The 17932-nt window shown below is 53.0% G+C and overlaps 4 protein-coding genes across 4 annotated transcripts; 3 read left to right on the forward strand and 1 right to left on the reverse strand.

Annotated features, from left to right (window-relative positions):
- Positions 1–1282: 1282 nt before the first annotated feature.
- On the forward strand, positions 1283–6495 carry CDV56_104153 (mitotic regulator LTE1; the record flags this gene model as incomplete). Its single annotated transcript, XM_026757772.1, has 3 exons — positions 1283–1671; positions 1756–6191; positions 6248–6495. 3 exons carry the CDS (start codon positions 1283–1285, stop codon positions 6493–6495), a joined length of 5073 nt encoding a protein of 1690 aa, XP_026611409.1.
- Positions 6496–7275: 780 nt separating this feature from the next.
- On the forward strand, positions 7276–10105 carry CDV56_104706 (DIL and Ankyrin domain protein; the record flags this gene model as incomplete). Its single annotated transcript, XM_026758325.1, has 4 exons — positions 7276–7483; positions 7543–8063; positions 8125–8529; positions 8576–10105. The coding sequence occupies 4 exons, from the start codon at positions 7276–7278 to the stop codon at positions 10103–10105; spliced, it is 2664 nt and encodes an 887-aa protein (XP_026611410.1).
- A 2233-nt stretch (positions 10106–12338) lies between these two features.
- On the forward strand, positions 12339–13847 carry CDV56_105121 (uncharacterized protein; the record flags this gene model as incomplete). The annotated part of the gene is made up of 1 exon (XM_026758740.1): positions 12339–13847. The coding sequence occupies one exon, from the start codon at positions 12339–12341 to the stop codon at positions 13845–13847; it is 1509 nt and encodes a 502-aa protein (XP_026611411.1).
- A 1370-nt stretch (positions 13848–15217) lies between these two features.
- Positions 15218–17770, reverse strand: CDV56_105353 (putative TBC domain protein; the record flags this gene model as incomplete). The annotated part of the gene is made up of 1 exon (XM_026758972.1): positions 15218–17770. The coding sequence occupies one exon, from the start codon at positions 17768–17770 to the stop codon at positions 15218–15220; it is 2553 nt and encodes an 850-aa protein (XP_026611412.1).
- Positions 17771–17932: the final 162 nt, after the last annotated feature.

Genomic DNA, 17932 nt, shown 5'->3' on the forward strand with positions numbered 1-17932 from the left:
GTTAGGTAGACTAGTACGGAGTCCGTACTAGTATTCGATTTCCTGCATCAAGCTGGCTAACTATGCTGTCTGCACTTGCACCTCTTGGTAGACTTGTCTTTTTGATCTGCTGGTCCAGCCTCCATGAAACATCGATCAGCGGTTCAGTATGAGGTCACGAGGGCTCTCCTAACAGTAGTAGTTACAGAAGACTCTCTTAGTGGCAGGCCAATACGTACTCCCTATACAGTTGTAACTCATCAACCAGGCAAAATTACAACACCACTTGTTGTACTTTACAAAATATTCGAGCTGTTGAAGGTGGTGGGGACTAAAATTGAAATATGGTCTGATTTCATTGTCAATGTGTAGATACTACCTAGGTAGAGAGGGGGCGCTGCGTGGGGACCGTTCCAGTCCAGCGGAACCTCTCTCTACCTGTCTAACTGTCCAAGGAACTGAGGATTCATCCAGCATCATGTGAAGAAGAGAATTTTAGATCTTCCTTTCTTTCTTTGGAGTTTCTCCTCAAAAAAAACAACCCGAGCTCTACGGTTCTACCGAGCGGTACAAAGTCAATGGATCCGGGGCTTGGGGAAGCCCTTCATCCATGGTTTTAGGAAGCGCTCCGGAGTACCCCGATCAGGGCTGGAATCAACGAACTAGTGAGACTGATGCGCGTCTCTCTCTCACTCGTTTCTAATCATTGTTTCTCGCTCTCGCTCTCGCTCTCTTTCTTCCTCTCCACCGCGCGCCTCCTTGGACGTTCTTGGGTTACTTCATCTTCATCTTCATCTTTATGATTTCACCATGATATGAACTAATGACTCTGTCTCTTGTTTTGTTTGAGATTCTGTTGTACGGACTATCTGTTTTCTCCGAGGCTTCTCTGCAGCGATCATCTCGAACCGATACATCGCCTCTACTATTAACTGTCGCATATTGTCTAATATTTACTATTCCCTCCTCGTATTGATTCAATTCTGTCAGATGCCGAGCCAGTTCGTCACACCGTCTCGGTCTTAGAGCAAATCTACACTGTCATTCGTCATCTCTTCCTCACAGCCCGCAGTCATCACAATAAGCACAATATCACCAACGCACTATAGCCTCGCCAAGTTTGGTCATGTCGTGTCGCAAGCACGGATTCCAACCCCAGCTTGGGCTGTCCATCCGTCTTCCCTCGGTCTAGTCGACGCGAACTTTGTGAAGCAGGAGGCCGACTAGTCCGCTACACACATCCTCTCTTTGTCTTTCATAGACCGTACCCGATCTGCCGCGGCCTTTTCCTACATTAGCCACTATGGAGTCGGTGGTATCGGCACCTGACAATGTATCTCTCCAGTCGGACCGACCAAAGGACCTTTCTCCGACAGTATGTGAACGTGAATATCTCGCGAATGAACCAATCGATGTTGAGACCCGATTTGCGACGTCAGCCTCCAATTTACGACGCGCTCACACCGTGGCACAGGGAAGGAACATCGCAAAATCCAATACTGGCGTGAGGGCGGTCAGAGGAAGGGTTGCAAGCTCCATCCTACGTGCCAAGGACAGCCATGAAATACTGAGAAAGCGTCCTGTTAAGCACTTCGACATCCCACAGGCTCCGCGTGATGCGCTTGCAGGTGCAAGGGAACCGAATCATTTCACAGTTGGGAATGTCGGGCAGAATGGCAAGATCTTTCTCAGGTATGGTTGGAGCAGGCGCTCAGGTTTCACGAAGCTTGGAAAGGAGGATGTGAAAAGACTAATGAAACCGCGTCATTCGTTCAGGCCGATTCAGAATCCGTTGCACAAGGAACCGCATCCTACATCCTTTCCCCCTCCGCCTACTCGGTCCAGAACCGACCACTTGCATTTGCAGTCACGCAGTCATGATGGAAACGACCCATCACGATGGTCCAATTCGCAGCTCTCTGAACTACGCCCCGATTTCATACTGGAGGAAGGTTGTGAGGACGGCAATTCTGTGGTCACGGACGAGGCGGTCTCGGAGTACAACCGTCAGCACCAGCACCGCCAGCGGGCGCATTCCTTCTCCACCATATCAGAGCAGCAATCGGTGTCGGGTGCGAAGCGATACGGAGAGTTCCGGATCTTCATTCACAGACCCGACGATCGACCCAGGTCTGCAGATGACTCTCGGCGCCCGACGCTGGATATCGCAATCCCCCACTACCGATTGGGAACGCCACGATTCAATACCGAGGGGAGCGCCGCTTTGCACAGCTCTGTATATTCACGGGCGTCCTTGTCCGACAATTTTCGCGTCTCGGGGTTCCTGAGAGAAAATTACACCGCTAGTCCCAGTCCTGGTCCCAATGTCTACATCGGGGACTCCTTTCAGCCAGAAAGGCCGTCCTTTGCTGCCTCCATGTTTTCTGGCCAGCCAGCTATGGAGATGCCTCGAGCCTCAACTGTGACGGTAAATCCGGTCTTCTACGAACTGAAAGAGCCCATTGAGCCCTCCATATACGATCGCCTATCGTCAAAAATGCATGACAGCTCTGTAGTTCGCTATATCCCTGGGACCAAGGACATCGGCGCGGCCACGCCAGCACGTCTTGTAGCGCAGATATCGTCCGAGTCGTTCATGGATTATGAGCTCGTGTCTGACTTTTTTCTCACCTTTCGCTCCTACCTCTCCCCCGGTAATCTTCTCTCTCTTCTGCTCGCTCGGCTGCAGTGGGCCATCAATCGACTTCAGGACGATGGCAGGATTATCCGCATTCGCACCTTTGCCGCGCTCCGGCATTGGATTCTCAATTATTTCGCCGATGACTTTGTCCCTGATTATGACCTTCGGGCTCGATTTTGCAACACGATTAATACCATGCATGACAACGTCAAGGCCCGGGAAGGGGGTGGGATGAGTGACTTGAAGATCTTGATCGACCTTAAGCGCTGCTGGCATGGCAAGTGCGCCACCTACTGGGACTTGCCGACAGATCATGTAGCTCCAGGCACCGTCATTGTCCCGGGTGGCCCTGACTTCGAAACGGCCCCTGAGGTTGAAGGCAATGCTGAGAAGCCTGAGGACGATTCCACAACGCCTGAAGGCAACCGGGAACACCGAATGAATGGCCAGCAGAGTCTCCCTGCTCTTCAGCAAATCCAGCACGATCGCAACAATTCTACGGCTACGGCAAAGAGCATGCCGATATCTACAAGAAGCGATCATAGTGTTCAGGCCACATCTTGTTCCTTACCACCCAAATCTCCTAAGCGCCTCTCCGTGCCTGTTGCCGCATCCAAGGCGCCTCATCCGGTGCCTATAATCCCTCCTAAGCTTCTATGTTCCCCACCCGAATCCCCAAACGTGTCTCCGATTATGACGAAGCGCCTCCCGTTCCATGGCCATGCGCACAAGCGCAGTGGTAGCTTTTCTGACTCCGTTCGGGATGACAGGGCGCCTTTGTCCTTGCTTAAGCTTGAACAGCAGGCGTTCTCCTCTCAAGAAATACTGAACCTAGGAAGCCTGATTCGTGGAGAGCTGTACCCTCCAGCGGAGTCGTACATGACCATGATGGCGCCGCCTTCTCCCCCTTTGCCCTCATCCGCAAGTACTGGCGCGCTGGACCGTCGCAGTACGATGAATGAAACTTCAAAGCCTCCTGGCTCGAGTTCAGGGATGAAGACGATTATCGGCTCTATTCGCCGAGCTCTACATAGCAGGCACGGAGGACAAAGCGTCTCGTCGCGTGCCGCAAATGGTCATTGGAGCCCTTCAATGCGTGGGAAAACATCAGCCCTACCCAATAATGTAGCATTTGGCTCCGATCTCTACAGAGACAGAAAGTCCTCGGCGACGTCAAGGAGGCCGATTCGAATTGATATTCTGTGTGACGAGGCGTTCCAAGAATATCGTCGTGCGGTTGGTGAAGTAGACTCGCCCCTGACGGCCAGGGCCCCCAGACTAGAAGTAAACGAGCAAGCAATGGAACTGGAAGGCAAGAAGACAGACCGCCCTGCTCCCGGTTTCGACCATTCAAGGGCCAAAAGTCAGATCACCCTCGGCAGTCAATCTATCGTCATTGTTGACGACACGGGCGTGGGTGGTCCTGTCATGTCCGGAGCTGTGCTGGAGCAATCGATGGGGCTGGAGCAATCTCCTGGCTTTCTGAACGCTGCGTACACACCCACAACTGTCAAAGCAGCGTCTCCGCGCCTTCCGTCTCAGAGGTCGACGCTGGCAGAAGATCAATATTCTCTACCCATTTACTATGAGGAAGCGGACTCTGGACCACCTAACCGAATCTCGAGGTTCCTTCGCTCGTCTGGAATCTCTGAGTCACGCAGATCATTCTCCACGGAGCGTTTCTCGGTCTCTTGGAAGAGGACGTCTCCCTCTCTTCGTCTCCGCAAATACGCTTCTTTTCAAAGCGGGATATCGAGACAACGTTCGGCCATGGCCCGAGATTCATCGCTGCCGCCAGCTACTGATTCGAACCCTTCGGGACTCACTGTCGGAAAGCACGTTGGACCAACACTTCGTCGGCGCCCCGGTGGAGATTTGCGGCAGATGCAGTCTGGGGGTGGCCTGCGGTCGCACCCAGATTCCGGATCATTCGCTTCTGGATCGACCTATCGCAGCTCCTTTGCTGATAGCATGATTAGTGGGCCAGACGATGATGTTTCCAGACGCCAAACGAGCCTGATTCCTCCCAACCCGCGATATGAGTTGATTCAGACCCACTCGTCTCAGATGATGAGGCGCTCGTTTGAAGCCGCTATTGCGCAGTTTGCGCAGATTCCGGATGACGACGACGGAGGGATCGAGTCAGCGTTGTTAAAATTGGAGGGAAAGTGGCCCGGGTCTCACACCGGTGGACCAACAGGGCTCTCGCACAGGGATCAGGATCCTGGCGGCATGTGCAGAGAACCAGGCCATCTTCGACACGGTCAGGCCCTCGGGTCGTCTGACCCTACAACAACGGAAGTTGCTCGCAGACGGTGCCAAACTTTGCTCGGGACCGATTTGCTGTATCCGCAAGTTCGGCGGCGCCTTTCCCCCTCCAGACCGTACTCCGACTCTCTTGCGGGATCAGAGTCGGAGGAGTCGTATAGCTCGATACCGCTTCTCGAGCGAGGCCTGAGTGATGAGTCGATGAAGAAGCCCAATCCGAACCTAGGATCGCAACATTCTGCTCTGCTTCCTCGTCCTAGGCTGAGCAGGATATCGGTTCAGGATACGTCAGAAGTTGAATCCTCTCATCCATCTATCGATATCGTCAAAAGAACAGATAGCCTTGAATGTATCCCACGAGGATCCACCCTTCCTGTGCCTATGTTCAAAGGTTCTAAAGACCGTCGGGGGCGCCTCTCAGGGCTTTCGTCTGAGCTTTCTGTTGATGTTATAGGGTCACAGGAAGCTTTCGAGCCGCGACTCTCGCTGGACACACAGAGTCTTCGGGATTCCTCGTTTGGGATTCCACCTCATCCTCTGGCTCACCCTCCTTCGCCCCCAATGACCATACAGAATCCTCGTTCGGTGGCCTCCTGCACCACGCCTATGGATCCAGTTCTGTTTCCGGCAGAGCCATTAACTCCAGACCCCTCACCCAGGAACAAGAACGCCCAACGGAACAATCTTCGCGCGGTGAACACGCAACAGGTCTCGGGTGATGTGCTCTCTCGATCTGAAATGGATCGCCAACGCTACAATGTCTCAAAGAACCCTGATCCAGACCATGTCCCATTCATTCTCTCATGCGAATCCCAGGTCCTTGCTCAGCAGCTGACCCTGGTGGAGATGGCTGCACTCAGTGAGGTGGATTGGAGAGACTTGGTCGATATGAATTGGAGTAGCGGCTCGCCCTCCACACGGAACTGGGTGCAGTTCCTCACGGAGGAAGAACGAAGGGGAATAGATCTCGTAGTGGGTCGATTCAACCTCATGGTACGATGGGTGGTTTCGGAGATTGTTCTCGTGCGTACGATAGAAGAGCGTGCCAGCACAATCATCAAATTCATCCATACTGCTGCCCACGCGAGACGGATATGCAACTACGCAACAATGCTACAGATTGCCATTGCTTTGTCTTCCACGGACTGTTCTCGACTGCAGAAGACTTGGGCTCTGGTGCCGCCATCGGAAAGACGAGTGCTGAAAGACATGGAACTACTCATCCAGCCTGTCCGCAACTTCCACGATCTTCGCGTGGAAATGGAAACGGCCAATTTGCAGGAAGGCTGTATCCCGTTTGTTGGTCAGTGAGCTCTCGGCCGACGATATCTCATAGATGTGCTGACTTGATTTTTTCAGGATTATATGTCCATGACCTCACCTACAACGCGCAAAAACCAGCGCAGGTAGCAAACCCCAACGGAGAACCGCTGGTCAACTTTGAGCGATATCGCACGGCAGCCAAAATCGTCAAGAGCCTTCTCCGACTGATCGACGCGAGCACCAAATACAAATTCGAGCCTGTGCAGGGCGTCATCGAGCGTTGTCTCTGGATCGCATCGCTTTCCGAAGAGCAGATTCAAAAACGCAGTAGAATGCTGGAATGAGCTTTTGATACCCCGGTCGTTTTTCTCTTCCTGCTTTGGTCTGTGAAAGATTTACTGACTACCCTGTTATTTGCATGTACCTTGAAGGAGTCTTGTCTTTTTGTGCTTTTGCAATTGCCATGGTATACACATATACCCTGCAGGGATATCGTTATGTTCATGTTCTGATCTTTTTGTTATTCTGCTGATCTTGAGTGAGCAATTATCACGCCAATTGCATGTACATTATACATCTGCATCTATCTAGCGCTTGAAGGATGGGACTGGATGAAACAATGATTGTTGATGGTATTCAGCTGTTGAAAGTAATAAGCAGATGTGCGGTGGGCGAGTGTGCCATCATGGCAGTAACTACTGGAGAAGCAATGAAAATGCTGACACGCTTGGGAAGTTTAGGCTGGAGAGGATAAAGCCCGCCCTGCCAGTCGAAATGATTGAGAGTGGAGCTGAATTATGTCAATCACTCACTAGTTTTGTCCGAAATTGAAAGGAAAAAACAGTGTTAATGAAAATCCCCGACGCTGCAGCGCTGGCACTTGGACCTATGTAGACAGACAGACATCACTCCATAATCCATCCCACTCTCCATCTCCCGTTTCCGCCTTGCTTCCACCACCACCACCACCTCTTCTGCCCACGAGGCATCATTATTCCCGCATCAATCAGAGAGGAGGCTTTCCTCCATAATTACTACAGTTCCCTCCATGGAGCTACTACGTCCTTACCCATTCTGACCCGCTCCGATTGCTGTTCTACGGTTAAAGGTTAATGACCCACGACATGGATTCGCTCGAATCCCCCCGCGGGGGTTCCGACGAGTTCAATCAAGATCACAACAACGACATCGATCGAGATCATGACTTGGAGGAAACGGATCTCCAGCCAAATCAGAAACCCAGAGTTCTTCCGGATGATTTACCCACATCATTGGACGATCGGCGCTCTGTGCCCATGCTCCAAGAGACGGAGATGTATGATGCCTGGCAAGGTGGGTGGTATACCTTTATCCGTCGCGCTGTTGTCGTCGCGGGGTCTATCAGGACCTAGTCTCGACGGCTCTGGTTGAATTGGTTACGACTACGCAAAAGAGTCCCTGGCAGCTAATGCATCTCTCCTGCCCCGCAGGCCAATCCCAATTCCTCACGACCCCCGTCGCCGCAAAACCACTCAGTTTCAGTCTCGCGCTCGACGACCACTCACACGACGAAGAACATAGCCTCCACGCCCAGTATGGGCACGGGCTCGCGGCCTCGCTGGATGACGATAACGCGTCCACCATCACCGCGCGGCTGGAGGACAGCGACGCTCGGTTAATGGAGATGCTGGCGGCGCAGGCGGCGCACCGGGAACTCGAATCGCTGGACGCGGACGAGGACGCCATCGCGAGCGACGAGAAGCTCACGGACGCGGAGAAGCGAAATATCCTGCAGCGGAGCCTGAATATGGCGGCGAGCAATGGCGACGTGGACCGCGTGCATAAACTTGTGGGGGGCAAGGCGAAGGACTACGTCGATGTGAATATGCCGGATGAGGAGGGGACGGTTCCGCTGATCTATGCGAGCTGTTTTGTGCGTATTTGGATACTTTTTTGCCTCGTCGGGTGTTGGGTGAGGTGCTGATTGAGAACAGGGACATCAGGATGTTGTTTCGGCGCTGCTCGATGCCGGGGCCAATGTTGACCAGCAGGATCGAAATCAGTGGAGCGCGCTGATGTGGGCGATGACGAACCGGCACAAGACCATTGCGAAGATTCTGCTCGATCATGGTGCCTCGCCGGATATCAAGTCTTCGTCTGGCGGGACCGCGTTTGACTTTGCTCAGCCGGGGAGCGAGATCTCCGAGTATTTACATGAGAATGGGTACAATTTCGGACCGAGCGCGATTGAGGATGATTTTTACGATTCCGGGTTCGCACATGGTCGGTTTGAGGAGGAGATTGCGGAGAATGAGATGAAACGGCGCATGATGATGGAGGAGAGCGCTATCAACCTGGAGGTTGATTTATCGAGTCTGGGACTCGACGAGAAGTTTGAAGTAAGTACACTATTCCGCAGAGGCTTCGATGACGCTGACCGTGTAGTCGCTCGACGAGGACGATCTGGAAGACGAGCAGCAAGAGTTTGTCTGGGACCGATGCTTAAATGATCAGATGTTCGTGTTCCAAGAGCATGAACTAGAACGAATTCTCGACATCATCATCACCAACATGACCCCGCAACGTTCACCGTCACAGAAACCGGTGCCCGCAAATCTCCTGTTCCTCAGCGCGCGATATGCCCATTATCATGCAAGCCCCGAACTGCTGGCGGATCTCCTCAATTCGGCGACGGAGAAGATCAATGACGTTGTCGAACGGCATCAGTGGGACATGACCATACTCGCATTCTGGATGTCGAACGCTACTCTGCTTCTGCATTACCTGAAGAAGGACGCGGGCTTGGTAGAGTCGACTGTCGAGTTTCAACTACACCTGGCAGAGCTCATCAATGAGATCTTCATCTTGATCATCCGTGATGCTGAGCGTCGGATGAACAAGGTGCTCGATGCCGCGATGCTGGATCATGAGACCATACCAGGGCTGGAAGATGTGGCCTTTCAGAATGAATGGAAGCTCTTCCGGCCCAAAAATAAGTCAAAAGCCCCGGAACCTGCCGAGAAGCGGTTTCGGCCACCGTCTCCAAGGCGAAGAGCGCAAGTGTCGCCGCGTAATATTACTTCTTTACTATCTTCGACCTTATTTGTCCTCGATCTCTACGATGTACATTCGGTCATCATCACCCAGATCCTATCGCAGCTCCTTTACTGGCTTGGGGCTGAATTATTCAATCGAATCATGACAACCAAGAGATACCTCGCACGAACCAAAGCCATGCAGATCCGGATGAATGTGTCCACCCTGGAGGATTGGGCACGTACCAACAATAGGCAGCCGGAGCACTATGAGAACGGGTCGACAACGTGCACCGGTGAAAGCACCATGGAAAGCGCGCGCAAGCACCTGGCGCCGGTCATTCAGCTCCTGCAGTGGCTGCAATGTTTCTCGTCATTAGGAGACGACCATGAGTCTCTCGTCACTACCTTGCTGCAATTACAGCAGCTGACTCCCGCCCAGCTGCTTCATGCAGTGAAATCGTATCGACCGGAGGTGGGAGAAAAGGGTCTTACGAAACAAGCGATGAAGTTTTTGCTAGATCTTCAACGCGATCCCAGTCTGCTTTCCCGAGAGCAGCTGAAACTGCAAGGTGCCACGGAGCAAGGGCCGGCGGACGAGCCAGGACCGAAAGACGGTCGTCCACAGACCCCTGGGCAAGACCGGCCTTTGAGCACCCCAGCTCCCGGCACCCCTGAGGCATCCGCACGCAGCATGACATCATCTGGTTCCGCCAGTGCGTCGCCCCGTCCGGGGCAACTGTCACGGCCCGACGAGCGCAACGGGACGAACTCGGTGTTCCTGGATCCGTCGCTTACTCTGCCTTTCTCTTTACCTACCAGTACCGATATGTTGATCAGCTACGGGGCAGGATGGGGAGGAACCAACCGAGAACGAGCGCGAAAGTACATTCCCACGGTTCCCCCCGAGGTTCTGACCCGGTTCGACCGCGATGGATGATGCAAGGGGATCAGGTGCACTTTGGAATGGGTTACAGCAGTAGCGAGCTAGCGATACCCCCCGGGAGTCTTGAATTGGATTCGCGTATATACTTCTGGTCATCTATTGTATCATCAATGCGGCAAGGGCTGCGAGTCGGCGTCTTGAAACGTATTCCGTATACTCCGTATGGGGTTGGAAATAATATGGGGAGAAATCATGATACACCGTAGACATCACATCCAGACTCCAGCATGGAAAGGTGGACATGTGACTGGAAGAAATCAAAAGACTTCATTTGCGTCAAACGAAATAGGATTGTGATCATCTCTAGGATTACTGAATGCGGACGCGATGAATCCTAGGTCGCGTGAGGTTTTATAGGCAAGTGAGGATGAAGATTGAGTGAGGATGTCAGAGATTGTTTAGATGAAACATCTGGCCTGAATCCGACTTTGAGGCAATTTCAATCATCGACAAAGAACGATTCAGGGTAAGATTAACTGTTACTCCGTAGACTGCTCGTAATACAAAAGAGGAGAAAAGAAGCGAGCCCCGGCCGAATTAGGACGAGGGATGACTCGATGCGGAAGGAGAGCTTTCTTTTCATCGTTTCTCAAGCTCCTAATCTCTCTCTCTCGAGTCTTGGAGATTCGTGATTCCATTGATTCTACAGGGGACTCAAGCCTCCTTTCTGTTTCATTCGTCGATGCATGGTGGAACTAAACCACTTTGGCTGAGTGGGGTATGCGCTAAGCCGGCACTAATGCCCAGCTAAGGATTGGGGCTACTGAAGCACTAACTCTAAATGGTATGGCTCTAACCCTATATACTAAACTAGTAATCGCAACCGATCCACTTTCGGCTCCGATAAGTCACTGTCGCCGAGAAACTCCAGGCATCTACATTTTTCCTCCAGAGATCGGGACACTCAGATGTGACTTTTGTGAGAGCAAAGAAATCAAGAAGCATCTTGAGAACAGAAGACAAGCATTGAGTTTGATTGAGATCGCCATGTTGAGATTGGGCATGTGTCATGATTTTGCTACAGACTACATACAGTATGGCAGGAGGGGCGGGGGGGATAGGTAAGTTTAATTGGGTAATCTATTATTCTTTTAAGCGATATATCCTTGGTCGATTCAGCAGTCGATGCGAAGTAGGTTATCTGCCATGACGGTGTATATCCTCACTTCATAAGTGACTACTGCTCTTTGCAAAAGGTGTATCTATGAAAACAGCCTCGGACCGTCCCGCTTCAGCACCTATCTCTCTCTCTCTCTCTGTCGGAGAATTCTATGCCAACAAGAAGGGGAATTGCCAACTGTAATTGGTTGCTTCTTTCTTGCCTACGTACTCCTGCAAGAAACGCCCCCAATCGATAGACACTTGTCTAGCCCTAGCCTTCGTCCACATTCGTCGTCATCAGAGAGCGCCAGAACTACGCAATGGGCGACTAAGCTCCACTCCGGGTGAACCATCAGACTCCAGACTCGTGTAAGTATTCTGCAAATAAAGGACAGATTGCATAAGATTCGACGAGGATGATAATGAAGGATTGTATAAGACAGCTTTATCCACATCTTCTAGAAATCCTAGAATCAGCGAATTATTAATAATCGATACTACATAATCAACAATATTTATTGTCCAAAGTCTAACTGGACTTACAGACTCCACTGGTTTCCCAACCTGGCAGTCGTGGGCGGGAACTTGGCCTGTTTGGGTAAGTCGGTCTTTCCCTCTTTGGGTCCTTCCTCTTCGGGCGATCTGGGGCGATCCGCATCGCTCATCTGTTCGTATTTCATTCTTTTTCAGAGATCATATACAATCAATCCCTCATCCCCTCATCCCCTCATCCGCAATTCTTCTACACCTCTCTCCTTCCTCTGGCTTGCTTCTTGTCAGACATCGACCCTGGCCCTTGCCCAATCTGGATCATATCCTACTCCCGTCAGCTATGCATTGCTCTCCCCGCTCTATCCATGTTCGATCGTTTGCATCCCAGGTCATTTGATGCCATTGATTGGTGTGGGACAGACATACTGTGATCTTTGTGCACGCCACAGACTGTCGCTCGCTTACGTCGACAGATAGGCCCAGTCGCGGCTTGTCCTGGTCATTTCTTGCTGCTCTGCTGCGCTTGCCAATGCTGTCAGACCAGTGTTTGAACTAGACAAACTTTTTGCGTTCATTCTACTCATCTCCATCCCCCACCTCGCCAAGGTTCCGACTTTATCATCGTTGACGCGACATGCTGCTCACTCTGAAACCTTCCGTTCAAAATAGGATCAAAGGTCCTCATGAGTTCTCCATCGTCCGCCAATCTGTTCCAACCCCGCGGTCTTCCCCGCCTACTGTCCCAGACGCCTCTGCCGCTACGCCTCCAAAACCGGCTGCGGATCATTCCATTACCTCTTCGCGCAGAGGATTGCCTCCTCCATCGTCAGTTAATCTCCAACCGGACGTTGACCGCTCCACCATGGCACCTATGAGCCAATTACCCCCCGCGCCGCCGGGATGGAGCTCCCCGGAGGACTTACGCCAATGGCTCCAGGCCAAAGCTGAGGAAGATCGCAAATGGCAAGAAGAGGAGAAGACACGCCAGGAGTCTCTCCGATTAGAGCAGCGGAAGATCGAACAGAGCATGCTTCGTGATTCGCTGCAGTCGGGAGTTCCGCCTCAGATGATTCCGCTCATCTTCGCGGGAATCAGTGGCGGCAGCCTTCCCCAGTCTGCTATTGAATTGATACGGCAGTACGCGTTTCAGAATCCTGGCACGCGCAGTAATGCGCCTCCTCCCCCTTCACACCCTTCAGCTCCTCCTCTGCACCAGCAACAGCCATCCGCACTCGACCTACCGCCGCCACCCTCACTCCCCCAGCGGCATCCGCCTTTGGCAATCCCCGCAGACATTCGACGTGACTCACAAGTCCTACCACCAAATCCGTACGCGAGCCTTCCACCACAGCAACAGCCGATTCCTGGGCCTGTGCTGTCTCAGCCTCTCACTACTCATAGACGTTCTCCCACCAATCGGTCTTTCGGACGTCCTCCCTTGTCAAGCGGCCCTGGAACTGCCAGTGCCCCGCCTTTGTCTCGCATCAACGGCGAGACACTTTTGCAGCATGTCCCAGTCACACTAAGTAACGCACAGTATGCACCTGGCTCGTCAGTTCCTCCGTCTCAGCCTGCGGGAGTCAAACAAGACCATCCGCCACGGCATTCTCCGCCGTCCTTATACTTTCACCATTGGGTCCCACCAGGCCAGCCGCCTCCAGCAAAGAACCAACATGACTCCCCGGTGATATCCCTTGCTCAGTCGCAGCGCCGTTACGAGTACCAGAGTCCCCCAAGTCGAAAAAGAAAGTCTCAGATACCCCATCAGCCGGCTCCTCTTCCATCCTCACGTCCCTCGGACGGCATCTCCTCTTCCTTGCCGTCCTCCCGGCTTGGTTCTCCGATCGCCAGCGCTGGTCACCCGCCAGATTCTCGAGCCCATTACCGGCAGCGCAGTGACGCATCTAGCTCACTTGATTCGCGAATGCAAGATCATCGGGAAGCCAACCAAGGTACTGATTCGCTAAATCAGAAGCCCGGCGCATCGAGCTCGAATCAACGGCCGGGTGATTTGAGCCCTACGAAGGATTTACATCGTGGAGATATACCATCCGGCAGCGCAGGTGTTCCGTCCCACATGTCTGACAGTGTCATCAATTCTAGCAAGGCTGAAGATGCTGCTGGAACTTCTGCGCAGCCTTAATTGAACGGCAGACCCGAGCTCGCTCGTGGCAGATATTTTCGAAATTTACAATATTTCATCTTGGCCTTTCAGATAAAAATGGCCACAGATAGATCGTTCGGCGCCCCACGGGCCTGATTTATTCCTTTATAGACGACGTGATGAATTTCTTGACATTCTTATCGTTCTAGGAGTTGCCTTCTCGCCTCCTAGATGATATCATTTCATCAGAGCTTTTCTTCCTTTCTATGTACCTGCTCATTGCGGAGTTTTTTATTTTTATGTGTGTGAAATATTGTTGTGAGCATGAATATCCATTTCTGCAGGACTTGACGATATGTATAACAGTTAGTACATCTGGCGCCGTTGGTGGCATGATGTGGTGTCCTGTCAGTCTCGAAGACTGTTCCGCACATTGTCCTCATGTTGGGAATTGCGGATTGTACAAAAGTATGTGGACTACATAGAATGACATAAACCAGACCACTAGACAGCGGCTGATCTATTGTACCTTGTTCTACTATTTAAATAGCCCAAAAGATTACACATACGACCTGGCTGATAGGCAAGAATATCTGTTGATTACGTCTATACGAGACAGATACATATCGTGACCCAACGGGATATGACAAGACGGGCCTTGTGTGGGGTATCAGGATTAGAATCAAAGCAGACTAGGATGTGCCCTTGCTTCAAGGGACGACTGATGAAATGTATATAGGCGGTCTGGTCCACGAGTTGATCAAAGTCAGGGCAGAAATGAAAGGGCAAGGCAGGGCAGGACAGGAAAGGAAAAAGGAGAGGATGAGACACGCCCCGGAGAGATGCAGCGACAGAAGGAATGGAACCAGAAAAGGACGATACGAGACAAAGGAATGAGGTTGTGGATGAGGACACGAGGTTGGGTAGTGGGAGTAGGACCCTAGGGGAGTGAGTATTTGAAGCGAGCGATGGTGGCGGAGTTATTCGCACTGACGCGACGCATGTGATCGCCATTGACGTATTATATCCGTTGCTGGGCAGCGACGGGAGTAGGAGGGTATTAGGAGTGATAGTAATGTATTAGGATTATCTCGGGGAAGTGGCCTGAAGGGCTTGTTGATTATCCCTCGGCGGTGGTGAGACAAATGGTCCCCGAGACGGTTGAGACGAGAGAAATTGTATCTTGCCCTCTCGGAATGTAATGCAATGGCCGTTAAAATTATATGGTGAAAGAGACGGGTCGTCAAAACCCCATGTGCGGGGTTCCGGTCATCAATGCAGCGGTCGGATTATATGGCTGGTGCGGACGTGTAGGGATGATTATAGATATCATATGATGCAAGTGATTGAGATTAGACGGGACATGCAGTGGTCTGGTCGAATGTAGACGAACGAGGGGTTTCATGCTTTCAGCCCCCCTTCTTGCGACGATGAACTTTCCATTCCGCCTTGGCCACTCGCATGAAGAGTTCCACGTCTTGAATAGGGACCCAGCTAGTGAGGACCTTCATGGCATTCTCAAAGTCCGACTCGAGGATGATCTCCCGCATGCCATCGATGAGCGCGGCGGACGTGGCATGGAGGACATCCAGGCCCCTGCCGAACGCACTTGTGACTTGTGACTCGGACTTGGCGGTTCCTTTCCCGGGCGGTTCCTCTGCATCGCCGAGGAGCATGAAGACGTCCCACACGCGAAGCTGCGCGGGGAAGGGGATGGAGTAGTTGAACAGCGTGAGATACCAGCGGGTACCGTACGCGGTGGGCGGGATTCCCAGTTCGTTTAATTTCGCGGCGACTTCGCCTGCGTCAAGCCATTCTCGTTCAAAGTCACCGAGGGCTTCCATCAATCCAGAAAAACCAGATTGGTACAAGCGCTCCAGCCCTCGTAGCTGCCACAGCCGGACAAGCATGATGAATGCATGCTCCTCGTCGTAGTAGGCGAGGAGAGTCGCCGCGAGCGCCGCCATGCCCTGTACATAGCCAGTATCGGGGAAATACAAGGACATTGCGTGCAGCACGCGGAACAATAGCCTCTGACCACCCCGGTAACGGCGGCGGAACATGATGTGACTGGTTATCGTCCTCGGGACGTCAATGTCGATCTGTACATCGTCAGGGGACGAGATGAACTGAAATTCATTGAAAGCTTCGACAAGCTCCTCCTCCGTCGGGCTGTCGCTGCGCCGCTTGGCGCTTGCCTCTAAGAATGCGTACCAGGCCGTTGCGCGCCATCGGTCCGGTATACCCTTCCATGTCCGCTCGATCAACTTGGTACTCTGCGTGTCGAATTCAAAAGTCATCCCACCGCCGAGTGCGGTTCTCCCCGTAGGCTTGGCCATCTTGGTCCACTTGTCCTCCCGCTCCCACTCTTTCTTCCGCATCGCGCGAGCAACGGCGGAGTCCCGTCCCGTTCCGGAGGCTGCCACGTCGCTTGGAAGTGTGAGCATGTCAGCCGCCTCATCCTTGAACCGACGATCGCGATTGTGCGGAAGATGATTAGCCGCCTGGCGGAATCGAGACGTTGACCGTCGTAGAGTGGAACTGTATGTGCTTTGCGATGACGATGGGCGGATAGATGGCGCAGATATCTTGCGTGTCGGTGATCGGCCCGAAAAAGATCGGTTGCCCGCCAGGGCTGACGGAGGTCGGATGGAATGTTTTCGTCGCGGTGTCTCTGATGCCAGAAGCAGGCTGGTAGTAACGCGTTGGATGGGACTGTGCTCCGTGCCGTCGGCCGAGTTGAAAGTAGTGCTCCGAATGAAGCCGTACCGATCGACATCGCCCGCCTTGATATTCTGCCAGTATTCAATACCCCCGGCGAGTTCGTGGGCCTCCCTCTTTGGACCAGAACAATTGCTGCTGTCAGGCCCAACCGACGACTCCCCACCACTGGCGCTGGGTCCCGAGACGGCGGAGGTCTCCGTTGGAGTGGGAGCAACTTCCTCCCACAATACTCCATTCTCCATTGCAAGGGACTTGGCCACCTCCGAATCGGTTACATTTTCTTCGCCTTTCTCATACATCAATCTGACCCGACGCGAAAGCATGTCCTCGTCGGCCGAGATCACCCTGCTCGGAACGCTGCTGTGCCTCGCCCGCAAAGACGACAATGGCTTCGTCCGGCGTCTTTGGGCCCCACAGACTTCTGTCTCCAAGCTATCCTCCTCCGTCAAAGCTGCCGGCGCACTTGTTTCACCCGTCTCGTTCTGCGCTGACTGTTCCATTGAAGATTCTGCCGCTGCCTGCGACTCGTCTTGCTGTGGCAATTCTTGCTCCGAGATTTCTCGCTGGAGGCGCTGCCTATCCTCCTCCTTGATAAGACTCCCACGTTTCGAAAATCGCATGGACTGCGCTCCGAGGCCGTCAAGTGAACCGTTCGGGATATCAAGCGAGATCTTATTGAACGGCCTCTCAATCTGAGGCGGAGGCGGCGGTGACTCCGGCCTCCTGTCGAACTCTCCAGACCGTTTCCCTCTCAAAGCGCTCCATTTGCGCTCAGACCACCGAGACCCCGGTCGAGAGCCCGGCCGCGATCCAGGCCGCGATCCAGGCCGCGACCCGGGGCGCGACCCCGCATCGTTGACAATGATACTGGGAATACTGCGCAACGACCGCCGACTGAAAGCAGAATGGTCGTCTTCCGGCGGCGTCAGCCTCTTATCTTTTGCGATCGACATCGACGAGGGCCCGAGGCCCAATTCTGCACCGCTATCCTGATGCGACGCCAATGCAACTGACTCGAACTTGCTCCCGGGGTTTTCAGACGACGATGCGCTCGTGGACGCCGATCTGCTCTCTGAACATAGCGAGTAGTCGTGTGGAGTAGGAACCGAGGCGGATCGGATGGCTCCAGGGTCTGCTAAGGCGACGGTGTCCTCGTAGCGGAGGGCGGGAATAGTCGAGCCCGGTTCCGTCATGAGGACGGCAGGCACCGAGAAAGAGCGTTGGTCCGCCATGATCATTATCGCTGATCGATTATCCTGGCATGACTTGCAGCATCTGGAGTGATTGAAATCGTAGCGTTCGTAGTTTTCTGAATTCTTGTCCGTTCGTTTTTGAGTCGGGGATAAAGACAATTAGTTTCAAAGGGGAGGAGCAGGCGGGCGGGGGACAAGGACGACGGC

This window comes from Aspergillus thermomutatus (assembly GCF_002237265.1).
Source record: "Aspergillus thermomutatus strain HMR AF 39 chromosome Unknown NODE_229, whole genome shotgun sequence".
NCBI lineage: Eukaryota > Fungi > Ascomycota > Eurotiomycetes > Eurotiales > Aspergillaceae > Aspergillus > Aspergillus thermomutatus.